Below are 12,442 nucleotides of genomic sequence, written 5' to 3'. Positions count from 1 at the left end.
GATTATGGTGAGTTCTTATTTGATGTGCTCTTAATGGTCAGGCTCTTCATGTGCTCATTGACCATGTGTTTCCACACAGTAGCAGGCTCTGTAACATGTGAAGCATCTAATGGAGACTGTAAGGTGACGTTTCATAAAATGTTCACTCGGGACAAACAGCTTATTCTGTTCAGGGGATCAAAATGTGGAAGACCTGCAGAGATGAAACTGGATCTGGTCTGGGGTCATCTTAAACTCAATCTGAAACCGTTTTTTAAAGAAGACTCATTCGACTTGTAGTCATGCATGATCCTGTGCTTCATGTTTTACTCATGTTTTGTGATATTTTGTGTCCTGTATTGGTCTGACTATTTTATCGTTGATCTTGTTTGGTACTGTTTCCTGTGTATCTGTTGTTGAGGGTCACATCAAGCGACGCACATTTCAAATTAGCTTCAGCAATAAAAACGCTAGTGTGTGCCATTGGTTTACTTGTTTCATATGACTCTCTATACGAATGAAAAACAAATAAATGTTTAATAAAACTTTACATTTTACACAAAGATTCACTTCACTTCCAAAAAGGGGCCGCATGCTGTTTTCAAACAGCTTCTGAGGGCAAAAACAAATGTTAACCTCATTACAGAGTAGTAAAAACTGACTTAAACAGACATGTTTTCATGAATGAAAGTTGCTTTGGGGTTACAGACGCTTTTAAATTCTGATAATTCTGTATATTATCTGTAATCTAGTATAGCATACTCACTGCACCTTAATCTGTATATTATAATCCTAAAAATATACTTATATATTCTTATGCTTATATTTATAGCATTTATTTATATTTACAGCATCCCATTAATCCAGCCATCCATATATACCCAATAATTCACTTTTTTTAGTCTACATCTGTAAATTTTGTAATTACTGTACATAGCACAGACTCTTGCACTTTCTGCTTATTGCACTTCTGGTGAGATGCCAAACCTCATTTCGTTACTCTATACTTGTATATGTGTAATGACAATAAAGTTGAATCTATCTCTCTCTCTAAAGTTACCTCATTTGTTCATTGAATCCTGCTTTTATTGTGAAGGCACTGACCGGAACGTGTTGGTTTTGCTTCCTTTAGCTCGACTGTATTTTCTCGCTTTTAAAGGACACAATGCTTTTCCACGGGGGGGACCTGAGCTGAAAACAGACACGGGAGCCTCTCTGGAGGACTCAGATGTCGAACAAACCGCAGAGATCGAGTCCGAGATCATAGCAGAAGAAGTCCCTGTTGGAGCCATGGGACCGACGGATCTGCTGCTGCTCGGGGTGCTGTGGATCCGCTCTGCTCTGCTCTGTGCAGGTGAGAGGACACAACAATGCATCCACACACCGCTCTGATGTTTACATGTACTTTATTGCCTGTGCACATATCTTCACAATCCGTGCAGAGATCTTCTATAAAACATGATGTTCACACCCAAACAGCAGTGGACGTCTCCCCCGGTGTCACTCTGTGTCAAGTGATGTGATTGGTGAAGACACTCTGTTTTCTTGTTGTGATCCGAGAGGGACATATGATGAGGCTCTGGTGCTGCAGAAACCTGCGGGAGGTATCGATCTGTGGGGGGGTAAACGATCAGGGTTAGTGTGGAAACATGGATGCTCTTTCACAAATGTGATGCTGCTATCAGCATTACATCACTGCTGCTCTGCAGACAGTCAATCCCTCCCCTCCCCTCCCCTCCCCCCCCTCGCTCTCTATTATCATATCCTGCACTTATATTGGCATGAAAGCAAAGAAGACTGCAAACCAACTCATGGCTGTGTGTGTGTGTGTGTGTGTGTGTGTGTGTGTGTGTGTGTGTGTGTGTGTGTGTGTGTGTGTGTGTGTGTGTGTGTGTGTGTGTGTGTGTGTGTGTGTGTGTGTGTGTGTGTGTGTGTGTGTGTGTGTGTGTGTGTGTGTGTGTGTGTGTGTGTGTCAGAGAGAAGGAGAGATGAGACTTTCAGAACAATTTATCACACACATCCTTACACACACTCTCCCAAAAAAACTTGTCAGTACTTGTTCAACCTGGCATCTCCTCACACTCAAAACAAAACGCAATGGACACACACACACACACACACACACACACACACACACACACACACACGCCTCCACTGCTGAGGCTACTACAAGTGATTTTTTTTTTTCTCCTTAGTTTACTGTTGCTGTGTAAATAAACACTGAGAGGACATGCTGCATCCATACATTTTATTTACTCTGTGTTATCTCCACTTGCTCTCTTGAGATCTTGGCTTACGTATCTCATATCCCCAGAGTTACAGAAGAACAAAACAAACAAAGAAATAGGGCAAGCTCACCTCATAAAGAGTGGCTGATCACAGTCACCTTCCTGTTCTGTGTTGATCTTTATGATCTGTTTTAGATCGCCGGATAATTATCCAGTTATCTGAAGAAAAAAAAAAAGCGAAATTTGATAAGGAGAATGATAAGTCAACATGTGGAAAAAACAACCTGAAGTAAGCTGTTATGATGGGAAATTGCTCTTAATAAGATGTATGGATGCATGTCTGCTATGGGCTTCCGTAGCTGTGATCTGAGTTCAAACTTTTGAGAAGCAAAGTAGGTTTGAAAAGACGACATGCTGTTTTATAACCTATCAATGTAAAGCACATTTAAACTTTAAGATTCTAAATAAAAAAATCAACTCTTCTTTCCACTTCATAGAAACGTAGTCCAGTATCACGTCCATGTAGTCCATATCATCTCTGAGCTCTCAATGATCCCCCCCTTGTTTCTCTCTGCTGCTGACTTTACTGATTCATCAAGACAGCTCCAAACAAACACACACACTCAGCAGATCTGAGTCGACTCTGCTGTGTGTCCATGTTGTTGGACGATCATTTAAAAGCCGTTCAGTTTATGTGTTATCTCTGTGGTTGTGTTTATTTTAAAGGCTTGTTACACAGCGTCTTCGTGTTCCTGTTTCATTTCTACTGCGGCTGGAAGCTGCAGCTGTGATTAATATTGAACTTGGTCGCTTTATGTTTTTGTTCTCTTTAGGGTTTGGATATCACTTGAGCCCCCATTTCATCAGCTGTAAAGTATGTTCCCAAAAGATGCCCTCTCAACATCTGTTACTAAGCAACATTTATAAAAAAAAAAATTGTAGTGCCCGACTTATATGGGATTTTTGGGTCGGATACCAATATTAATATGAGGGAGAGAAAAAAGTCTGAGACCGATATATTGGCCGATATCTTTTTTTTTTTAGATCTATCTCGGATCTGTAGAGATAGATATAGATATACACATTTATTGTGTTGATCCATCATATGCAGTTATCATCATGTTACATGTAACACATGTAAGATGGTCACTCAACTGAAAAGTAACTGTGCATGTATGAACATCACTGCTTGACACTCTGGAGAGTGATCATTTAATATCGGCAATAAAAGTAGCTGATACGATAGTCACTTGATATGCTAATATCGTCCGATATTATCGGTTTCTCATTAATCGGTTTTTGCCTTTATTGGATAGGACGGCTGAAGAGAGAGGAATTTTGTATATCAAAGTGGGGCGCGGCAGTTTTAAGTTTGGGAAAGGCTGTGCTAGGCGATACCTCTCCCAAGGAAAATGTTTTGATGTAAAACTACATAAAAATGTTTCCTCCTTTGTTTTGACTATCATATGAACAGAGTTCACTTTAAAGCCAGTTCAAATATGTGGTCTGAAAAAACATAGATTACAATACAAACAATAAAAAAATAATGTAAACATTTCATAAACAGTATATCACATTGAGTTGGCAACATTGTAAAACTACAGAAAGTTCTCTTTAAGATGGTTTTAGGTTCAGCTCACGGTCCTGGTGCTCTTTGGTGCATGTCATCCCGCACGCTCTCTTGCCCACATTTCCCGTGCAGCCTCGAGTTCCACTTTTCTGTGGCTCTCATTGAAAAAGCTGATTATTCCAAAGCACCTTTCTTAAGTATAGCTGAACAATCACCTCTTGCTGATGCCCTGCTCTCCCTTTAGCATTGATGGTGGTGGTGCCTGAAAATGAATTAATTTATACAGCAGAGACAAATCAGCAAATCAAAGAAAACTGTCAAAGGTCAATCAGTTATTATCGGTTGACATCTGTGTATCGAAACAACGCTACCACACTAAATATAACAACACTATGATGCATCTCTGATTTTCTCCCACGCCTTGTTCTTGATGTTAGAAAAAATAAAATCGTTCCATCTGAACTTCTCTGTTTTTTTACAAACAGCTGTGAGACAAAGCGTTATCTTGCGTTATCTGAGCTAAAGGATTCATCACCTGCTCTTTCTCGAGGTCTGTGTGATATTGTTGGTGCTTTTCGTCTCACTTTTCATCTCACACTTTGTGTTGTTCCCAGGAGTAAAAGGTGATGTTGTTGCCTTGGCTCCAGGTGTGACTGCTGCTGCTTCTGTTTATAAACCACCATGTGATCAGCACAGAGCTCCTCTGACAGGCAGCTGATCAAAGACAAAAGATCTGGATCAAATAGTTTTACACTGTTGTGGAGTCATCCTAGTCCAAAGGCTAATAAAACTGGAATATGTGTCAGTGCTGCCACTACACAGTAAAATTTGTTTTCACATTCCTGAAAATGTCCTGAAATATATCGGGATGAGCTACGTGTGTGAACGCAAACAGACACATTTTTGAAACCCAACTTTACCCAAAACTTTTCCTTCCAGACCCCTAGTTGAATGTATGTGTGAGGTCAGGGTAAGCCAATGTGAAAACACAGCAGGTATACAGTAAGTTAGGAAAAGTAACCACCAATTGATGTTGATGTCACATGACCAGTGCGATGTTCATGCACATATAATATCAGCTTCTTACACTTCTCTGCTCACCTGTATGTTCTTCTCCGCTCATTTATTGATAATGCAAATAAGCCCAGTTACACATAGCATTGATACAGAGGCAGGACTAACCTACATAACGTCGCATTAAAACACAGGCATGGCTTTACGTGATCATGAAGGGTGCTTAGTGTACAAAACCGGCGGACTCAGAAAATTAAAAAAAAGGGGACACACGGTCAAGTCCGCGTCCGCACATTGGGGAACAACAAGTCATCACAGTAAGATACATTACACATTTCTCGATGTCAGAAAGATTTGTAGTGAATAGTGAATTGTCCTGATTTTGTTATATTGTCTTCATACTGTGTGTCCTGTTCTGCTCTATTTTTATATTTTCAATGTTTGTATGTCATTTTCAATTGGCTACATTTTATTTGTGATAGTAAATATTCTTACTTTGTTGTTTTTACTGTATTTTCTTTTAACTTTGTTTAATCTCTCAAGGTGAGGTTTTGAGATAAGCCCTCATGGGTTTCTACCTCACCTGCACATGGGTTTTATTTTTAATTTGTTTTAATTTTCTGTTTGACTCTTCTGTCAAAAAATGTGCAACTAAACTAAACTGAAAAACTAAAAGATAAAGAAGGCTGTCCACATTTCGGGTGTGTTCTTGTGTCTGAACTCTACAAAGCACACCTCTTCCAAGCGTGCCAGGTCCAAGGAAGTGTACCGTGCTCGAGTAGGGATCAGGGCACTCACACTAGTCAAATAAACTCGACTTTAAGGGACTGACAGTGTCTGACTGTGGCTTTGTCCGCCCACTTGGCAGCGTCTTTTTTTATGTCATGGCTCACCTGCTGAGACCCCCTCTCGCTCTCAAGACCAGGAAAACTTCACGCTGCGAGGGAGATGTGGAATAATCAAATCAGGAACATTTTAGGGGCATGTTCAGGAGGGCCTGTGTGACCGACAACACCAACGTGTGAATCTGTGTTTGTTCCCCCAGCAGGCTGCAGTGAGCGGATGGAGGTCCACACAGAGCGGAGAGGTGTCATCTACAGTCCCTCCTGGCCTCTCAACTACCCTCCTGGAGTGAACTGCAGCTGGCACATCCAGGGAGGTCAGGGAGAGGTCATCACCATCAGGTAGGACCCCTCCTCACGCGTACAGATTACAGGCGATGTGTTCCAGCTAATAAAAGCGCCTGACGTAATCCATGTCGTGTTTTAGTTTTCGTAACTTCGACGTGGCGGAGTCTGGGAACTGTTTGGGAGACTGTCTGCTGCTGACTCCAACCTTGAACGGGGACTCCAGGCTGTGTGGCTCCACGCTACCCCCGCCCTTCATCTCCACCAGGGGGCGTGTGTGGCTCTATTTCCACTCGCAGGCTAACGGCTCCGGGCAGGCTCAGGGCTTCCGACTCTCCTACATCAGAGGTGAGCTGGACCACAGAGGTCAGGGGTCAGAGGTCAGACCAATCCTTCAGCTGAATCATCAAAATATGCAGGTTTAGAATGTGTCATAAATAAACAATTAAAAGTTATTTTTAGTAAAGCTGAAGCATAATTTACCAAAGCTTTCAGTGTGATGGCTTTTATTGATACTTTGGTTGCTCTCTCACCTCTTTAGCCAGAAGGGGAGAATATGAGCTTTATTTAAGGCCCTTAGGAGCTCAAGGAGGAGCATGTTGTGACTTCAGGCTTTTTGCAGAGTATCACCGTTAGCCATCCCCGCTGGTTGCTGTGTTTTCATAGTAGGACCTCTGTAATAGGGAATAGGAACCAGAGGGGAAGTCAGTCCTTTTAAACTGCAGAAAGCAGGGACTAAATCATGTTCCGGGGCATTTTATGTTACCTGAAAAGTTGCAGCTCAAATAAGAACTTCCCAAAAGTACAAGAACTTTGGTGATGGGGCATGCACTGTATCGCAGCACATTAATTTCAGGCAAAGTAAAAAAAAAAAAAAAAATCTGCAGCCAGAACCAGTGGTGTTTTTAAGGTTATATGTTGGGTTTTTTGTGCTCTCTCTTGAGAGGAACAGTACAGTAGGTAAAGTTAAAACAGGGAAGACAGAGTGGGAGATGACATGTGTTAAATTAAAGTTGAACAAGGGACTGCCTCTTTGAAGGCTGTAGCCTCCGTACATGTGACGTAGGATTTAAGCACTGAGCTAAACCAGTGCTCCAAAACAGTTTTTTTTTTTTTTGTATCTGTATACAGAGCTTTGAGGCGACGGAGAAGTCTGAGAAGAAAGTGTGTGACAGATGGACTGAGGGAAAAGGTCCACGTCCTCCTGAGAGAGGACAGCGTGTACTAACATGAAATAGCGTCACACAATGATTAAGTGTAGCTTTATGAGGTGTCATGGTTGCAATATCTTTTTTTATTCATCAGCAGATTCACTTTTTCTAATTCTCACTGGTCTTGAGTGAACGTGATGAGAGGAGTTTGCAGTTCCTGGCTCTAAAAGCTCGGGGTACTTTGTGAGGAAACATGACTTCACCTTAGAGGTCACACTCAAAGCTTCAGGAGAGAAAGACAAGAATTTTTATTGTTTTAATATCAGGTTATGACTTTTTTAATTTCTAGGCTTTATCCCCTGTGTACTATAACTGATAATCACTTTTTATGACTTTTATATTGACAATTAGAAAGTGAGGATAGGCTGCCCGGCTGCTCTGAAGTAAACACATAAGACAGTGAACCCTGTCTGTATACAGTCCACTCACTTTGATCACCAGGCTTACTATACAACCTTTTTTTCAAGGTAAAGATTTGAGAAATCGTCGAACGTCAAAGAGCTGCTCATTCACATTTCCTGTGTTTGACCTTTGAATATGAGAATTTTAAATGTGTTAGCAATCGACGTTTATATCTTCTTCTTGTGTTAAAAAACATCCACACAGTAATTTATTCAGTTTGGCTCTGTGAAATCCTCTCAGCTCAAACAGCCTGGGTTTACAAATAAAATGTGCATTTCTGTGCTTAACAATAGACGTTACTAACAAAAGGGCAAAAACAGCCTGCTAATTAAATGATGGTCTTTTTATAACCACAAACACTGGAGTGACAAAGGAATGAGCATGAACCCTTTACGGCTGTGTGTGTGACAGGTAACGTCTTCTCTTGCTCTTATATAATTTGTATTACTTTTCATAAATGATTAAAGGGCTGGATTCGGCCCCTAGGATTTAAATTTTGGTGATACTGTATATATTTGGGAAATATTGCATAACATTGCTTGTTTTTCCATCCTGACTTCAAATGTATTTTAGGTTTCTTTCAGCTACCTGTAAAGATGTCTTCCTTAGTTGAGTGTGAATCTTTGTGCTAAGTGTTAGTAGCTGCTGGTGTTGGAGTCTGTCACTTTCTCTCGTCTGCAGGTCACCTGGGTCAGAGCAGCTGTCAGTCCGATGAATTCCTCTGTGGGAATGGAAAGTGCCTCCCTCGCTCCTGGAAGTGCAACGGTCAGGACGAATGCGGCGACGGCACCGATGAACGCAGCTGCTCCGCTCCCCCCACCGAAGCCCAGCCCGGCCTCTGTCCCTACGGCTCGGTCCAGTGCACGCAGGCTCAGTCCACCCGCTGTCTGCCGGCTTCTCTGCGCTGCAACGGAGCCAGAGACTGTCACGACGGCACAGACGAGCTGGGCTGCCCCGACACTACCTGCGGGAAACGTCTGGGGAACTTCTACGGCTCCTTTGCCTCCCCGGATTTTTTCCGCGCCAACAGGAGTGCTGTGGTGGAGCTGAGGTGTTCCTGGTTGCTGGACACACAGGACCCTAAGCCCATAGTGCTGCAGCTGGACCTGCAGCTGGGCCCCAAAGACTCGCTGCATGTCTACGATGGCCTCCTGCAGCGGGCGGAGCACCTCCTACAGGTGTTGTCGTATCATAACAACAGGCGTCCGGCTCTGCTGGAGTCCAGTCGGGGACAGATGAGTGTTCTGTACATGGCCCAGCCTCACAGCCCAGGACATGGATTCAATGCCACATACCAGGTACAGCACACTAAGTATATCACATCCTCTTTTAGATCAAAAAAAAAAGTTCCTCTATTTTTAGATTTAATTCATCTTAATCGCCTCACACAGATTTGAGCTTTCAACTAGAGCTTACAAATACACACACATTCTTTAGAAGCACAGATACTTGAGTACAAAAGACTCAAAGTAAAACCACAAACTCGACTTATTTACTGAAGTAAACGTGAAAAAGTTCAGGCTCTGAAAGGAGGACAAATAAAAAGTAGCTCTCTGATGGACATCTCTACCAACTGTCTCTGTGGAAAGCGAGAGAATATTTAACGTTATTAATTCTATCTTCAAGTAAAACAACAGAATAATGTGTAAATCACTGAACACTTACTTTGCTTCAGTGTGAGGATCAGTTGAATTGGGGGGATGAGCTGCTCCTGTGAATGTGCTCTAAAGTTTCTGCAATGTTGGCAGTGTCACTTTCATCCATATTGCTTCAGGTTTTTTTTGGACAAAGCATACACCAGTCGTTTCTTTTTGGAGGGGACGTGTTTACTATCAATCAATCAATCAATCAATCAATCAATCAATCAATCAATCAATCAATCAATCTTTATTTGTAAAGCACCAACTCATAACAAATGTTATCCCAAGACACTCGAGACAGTAGGAGTCTAAAAGTCTGCCTCAACTCCACCGCTTTGTCTATAGATTGATTGAAAGTTAGGTGGAGATTCTGTGTTTCAGCTAAAGTAAAGAGGCTGTGATGACGATGTTAGGAGCGGACACTCAACATGTGTGCTAGAAAGTAGAGAATAAAAGTAAAACATTGTTTAACAGAGTGCAGATATCTGAAAACTGTACCACGGTTTTAACATCACAATTAAAGTTTCTTCCTCTCAATACTCATTATTTCTATCTTCTCTAACTCCTTCTCATTGGTGTGGTAGATTAATTGATCTCTTGGTGCAACACAAGAGAAGTTAAAAAATCCCTTTGTGTCCAGATAATAAAGAACGTCTCCTTTCTCCAAGGTCAAAGGTTACTGTTTTCCTGGCGAGCGTCCCTGTGGCAGTGATCAGGGCTGCTACTCTGAACGGCAACGCTGCGACGGCTACTGGCACTGCCCGTCAGGCCGCGACGAGGAGGCCTGCCCGACGTGCCCAGACGGGGAGTTCCCCTGCGAGGGTAGCACTGGAGTGTGCTACCCGGCCTCCGAGCGCTGCAACAACCAGAAGAGATGTCCGGACGGGTCGGACGAGATGAACTGCTACGACTGCCAACCCGGAAACTTCCATTGCGGGACGAACCTGTGTATCTTTGAGACGTGGCGCTGCGACGGGCAGGAGGACTGCTTGGATGGGAGCGACGAGAGGGACTGCATGGCGGCAGTGCCCAGGAAAGTGATCACGGCCGCTCTGATTGGCAGTCTGGTCTGCAGCCTCCTGCTGGTCATCGCCCTCGGCTGTGCCCTCAAACTCCACTCGCTCAGGAACAGAGAGTACAGGTGAGGATATAACTTCAGTCTTTTTTCTTTATGAAGCCTCTTTTACTTGTCCCCCTATTCTTACACTACATATGTTATTGTGTTTCTGTTTCACTTTGTTCTATTAAAGTTAACCTGGTCCACTCTTCACGCCTGAGCAGCTTGTGTATGTAGCGAAATCTTTTTCTTCTAATTTAGGTGCCAATTCAAGCAGCAGTCCTTGTTGTAGCCCAAAACAATAGGAAGAAAAATTAGGATTTTCCACCTATTATTTCTGGGATTTGGAAACCAATTGGTGATGTCACTGAGACTACATACATACCAGCTTGTAAAGCATGTTATTAGTACAGCTCAGTAAATCCTTAAATGTCCTCACCACCCACTTTCAGTAAATCTCCTTCCCTCTCGTTTCAGAATGTCTAGAACAATGAGGCGTACCGGGGTTTTGATGTGTATAAAGGATAAGACAGTTTTTAGATTGTATACCTAGATTAGATTAGACCGTTTCAGCCTCTTGCTCAGTGTGGTTTGAGTATCTTTGTTTATCACTTGAGCTGTGTGTTTGTGTTTCAGATATTGTCTTTTAAGTATCAGTCGTGCTGCAGATCTAAATGCCTTCAGGATAATAACTGATTCAAAGTTGAAGTTACTGTGGAGAAGTTATTGTGGTATTGTTGCACACAAAATAGACAAAAACACAAAAAGCAGTAATCTTCCTATATGACTACTGTGTCTTCTTTGTCTAACCTGTCTAACCAAAAATAAAGAGAATCCTCGTAAAGGGAAAGCAGCAGCAGCAGCTCTGCAGCAGAACAGATGACAGTCTTAACTGTGTGGGCACCCTGGCAGCTGAAGCCACAGACGTTACAGGAGATAGCTGTCACACGCTGCTCATGCATGCAGTATGTCCCGGGCATCAAAGTGATTCATCTTATACAGCATGTGGTTTCAAAGAACATCAACTCCCACAGTCTGTTACTGCATCACGTTGCTGTGTGAGTGACATGAGAGGGATGGAAGGTAAGCAGAGAGGAGGGCCAACTTTAGGGTTGGATGGGTGAGAAAGATGATGGACAGGTGTCAGCTGGTGGGAGATGGACATGAGGTGACCAGAGGGGTTGAGATTCTGGGCAGGATGCCATTTCTTGTATGCTCTACAGTGTCTCAGAAAAGACGGACGGTAGTGACAAGAAAAAAGGGTTTTGGGAGTAAGAGGATGTAAAGACGGTCAAATGGAAAATAACGGATATATAAGTGTGGGCTAGGCACATTTTTAGTAAACTTAGTTAGTCTTAAACTCAGCTGTTTGCTTTCACATTTACAGCTCCTCCGGGAAATATCTTGAGTTTTTCAGGAGATTTCTGCAAGTGTGAAAGCCCCATCTGTCTATCTAAACTGCTTTGTATTTCTCTTTTCCTCTCTCTTGCCGCCTGTCCACCCTCCTTGCCTCTCTCTCTTTCTCCTTCTCAGAGCTTTTGAGACTCAGATGACTCGCATGGAGGCTGAGTTTGTTCAGAGAGAGGCTCCCCCTTCATATGGACAGCTCATTGCTCAGGGTCTTATTCCCCCAGTGGAGGATTTCCCTGTATACAACCCCACGCAGGTAGTGCATTTATACAACAGATTTGTTTTAAACTCCCTTGATTTATTACCTTTGTGAACTTTTTTTAAACCTTACAACAGTATGATGTTCATTTTGTAAATACATATGACCTTAACAGATGACCATTCAACCAGAGTCACGACTCTAAACACAAACGATTTACTTAAAAGGTAAGATAGAAAGACATTCATAGTGTCTCCTTGTCTTCTTCTCTGTCCCCGAGGCCTCTGTTTTACAGAACCTACGGCTAGCGATGCGTCGACAGATCAGACGTCACTCCACAAGGCGCACGACCTCGTCCTCCTCTCGTCGGCGTCTCGGGCATTTCTGGAATCGCCTGTTCCACAGCGGAGGGCGTTTCAGAGGCAACGCCCCCCTGCTCGACACCCCTGGACCAACGCAGATCACACTGGGGCTTCACAGCTACCATACTGTCAATGTGCAGGGGGCCCCGGGACACTTCCAGGTCTGGAGTCAGGTCCGGGGATGAGGTCGACGTACGGACAATGCCGGGGCTGGACCTGCATTCCTGCTCGCCAGAGAGCCCG

At 43.1% G+C, this 12,442-nt stretch overlaps 1 protein-coding gene across 2 annotated transcripts; it reads left to right on the top strand.

Moving 5' to 3' along the window:
* Positions 1-1,112: 1,112 nt before the first annotated feature.
* On the top strand, positions 1,113-12,442 carry lrp3 (low density lipoprotein receptor-related protein 3; the record flags this gene model as incomplete). 2 transcript variants are annotated; one of them, XM_065953171.1, is given in 7 exon segments in its annotated part: positions 1,113-1,333; positions 5,840-5,975; positions 6,061-6,266; positions 8,213-8,829; positions 9,840-10,312; positions 11,762-11,894; positions 12,118-12,442. In XM_065953171.1, coding segments are annotated over 7 exon segments (1,896 nt in total). In that variant the 5' UTR covers positions 1,113-1,269.

This window comes from Labrus bergylta, chromosome 3 (assembly GCF_963930695.1).
Source record: "Labrus bergylta chromosome 3, fLabBer1.1, whole genome shotgun sequence".
Classification (NCBI taxonomy): domain Eukaryota; kingdom Metazoa; phylum Chordata; class Actinopteri; order Labriformes; family Labridae; genus Labrus; species Labrus bergylta.
This window is presented reverse-complemented; position numbering and strand designations above follow the sequence as displayed.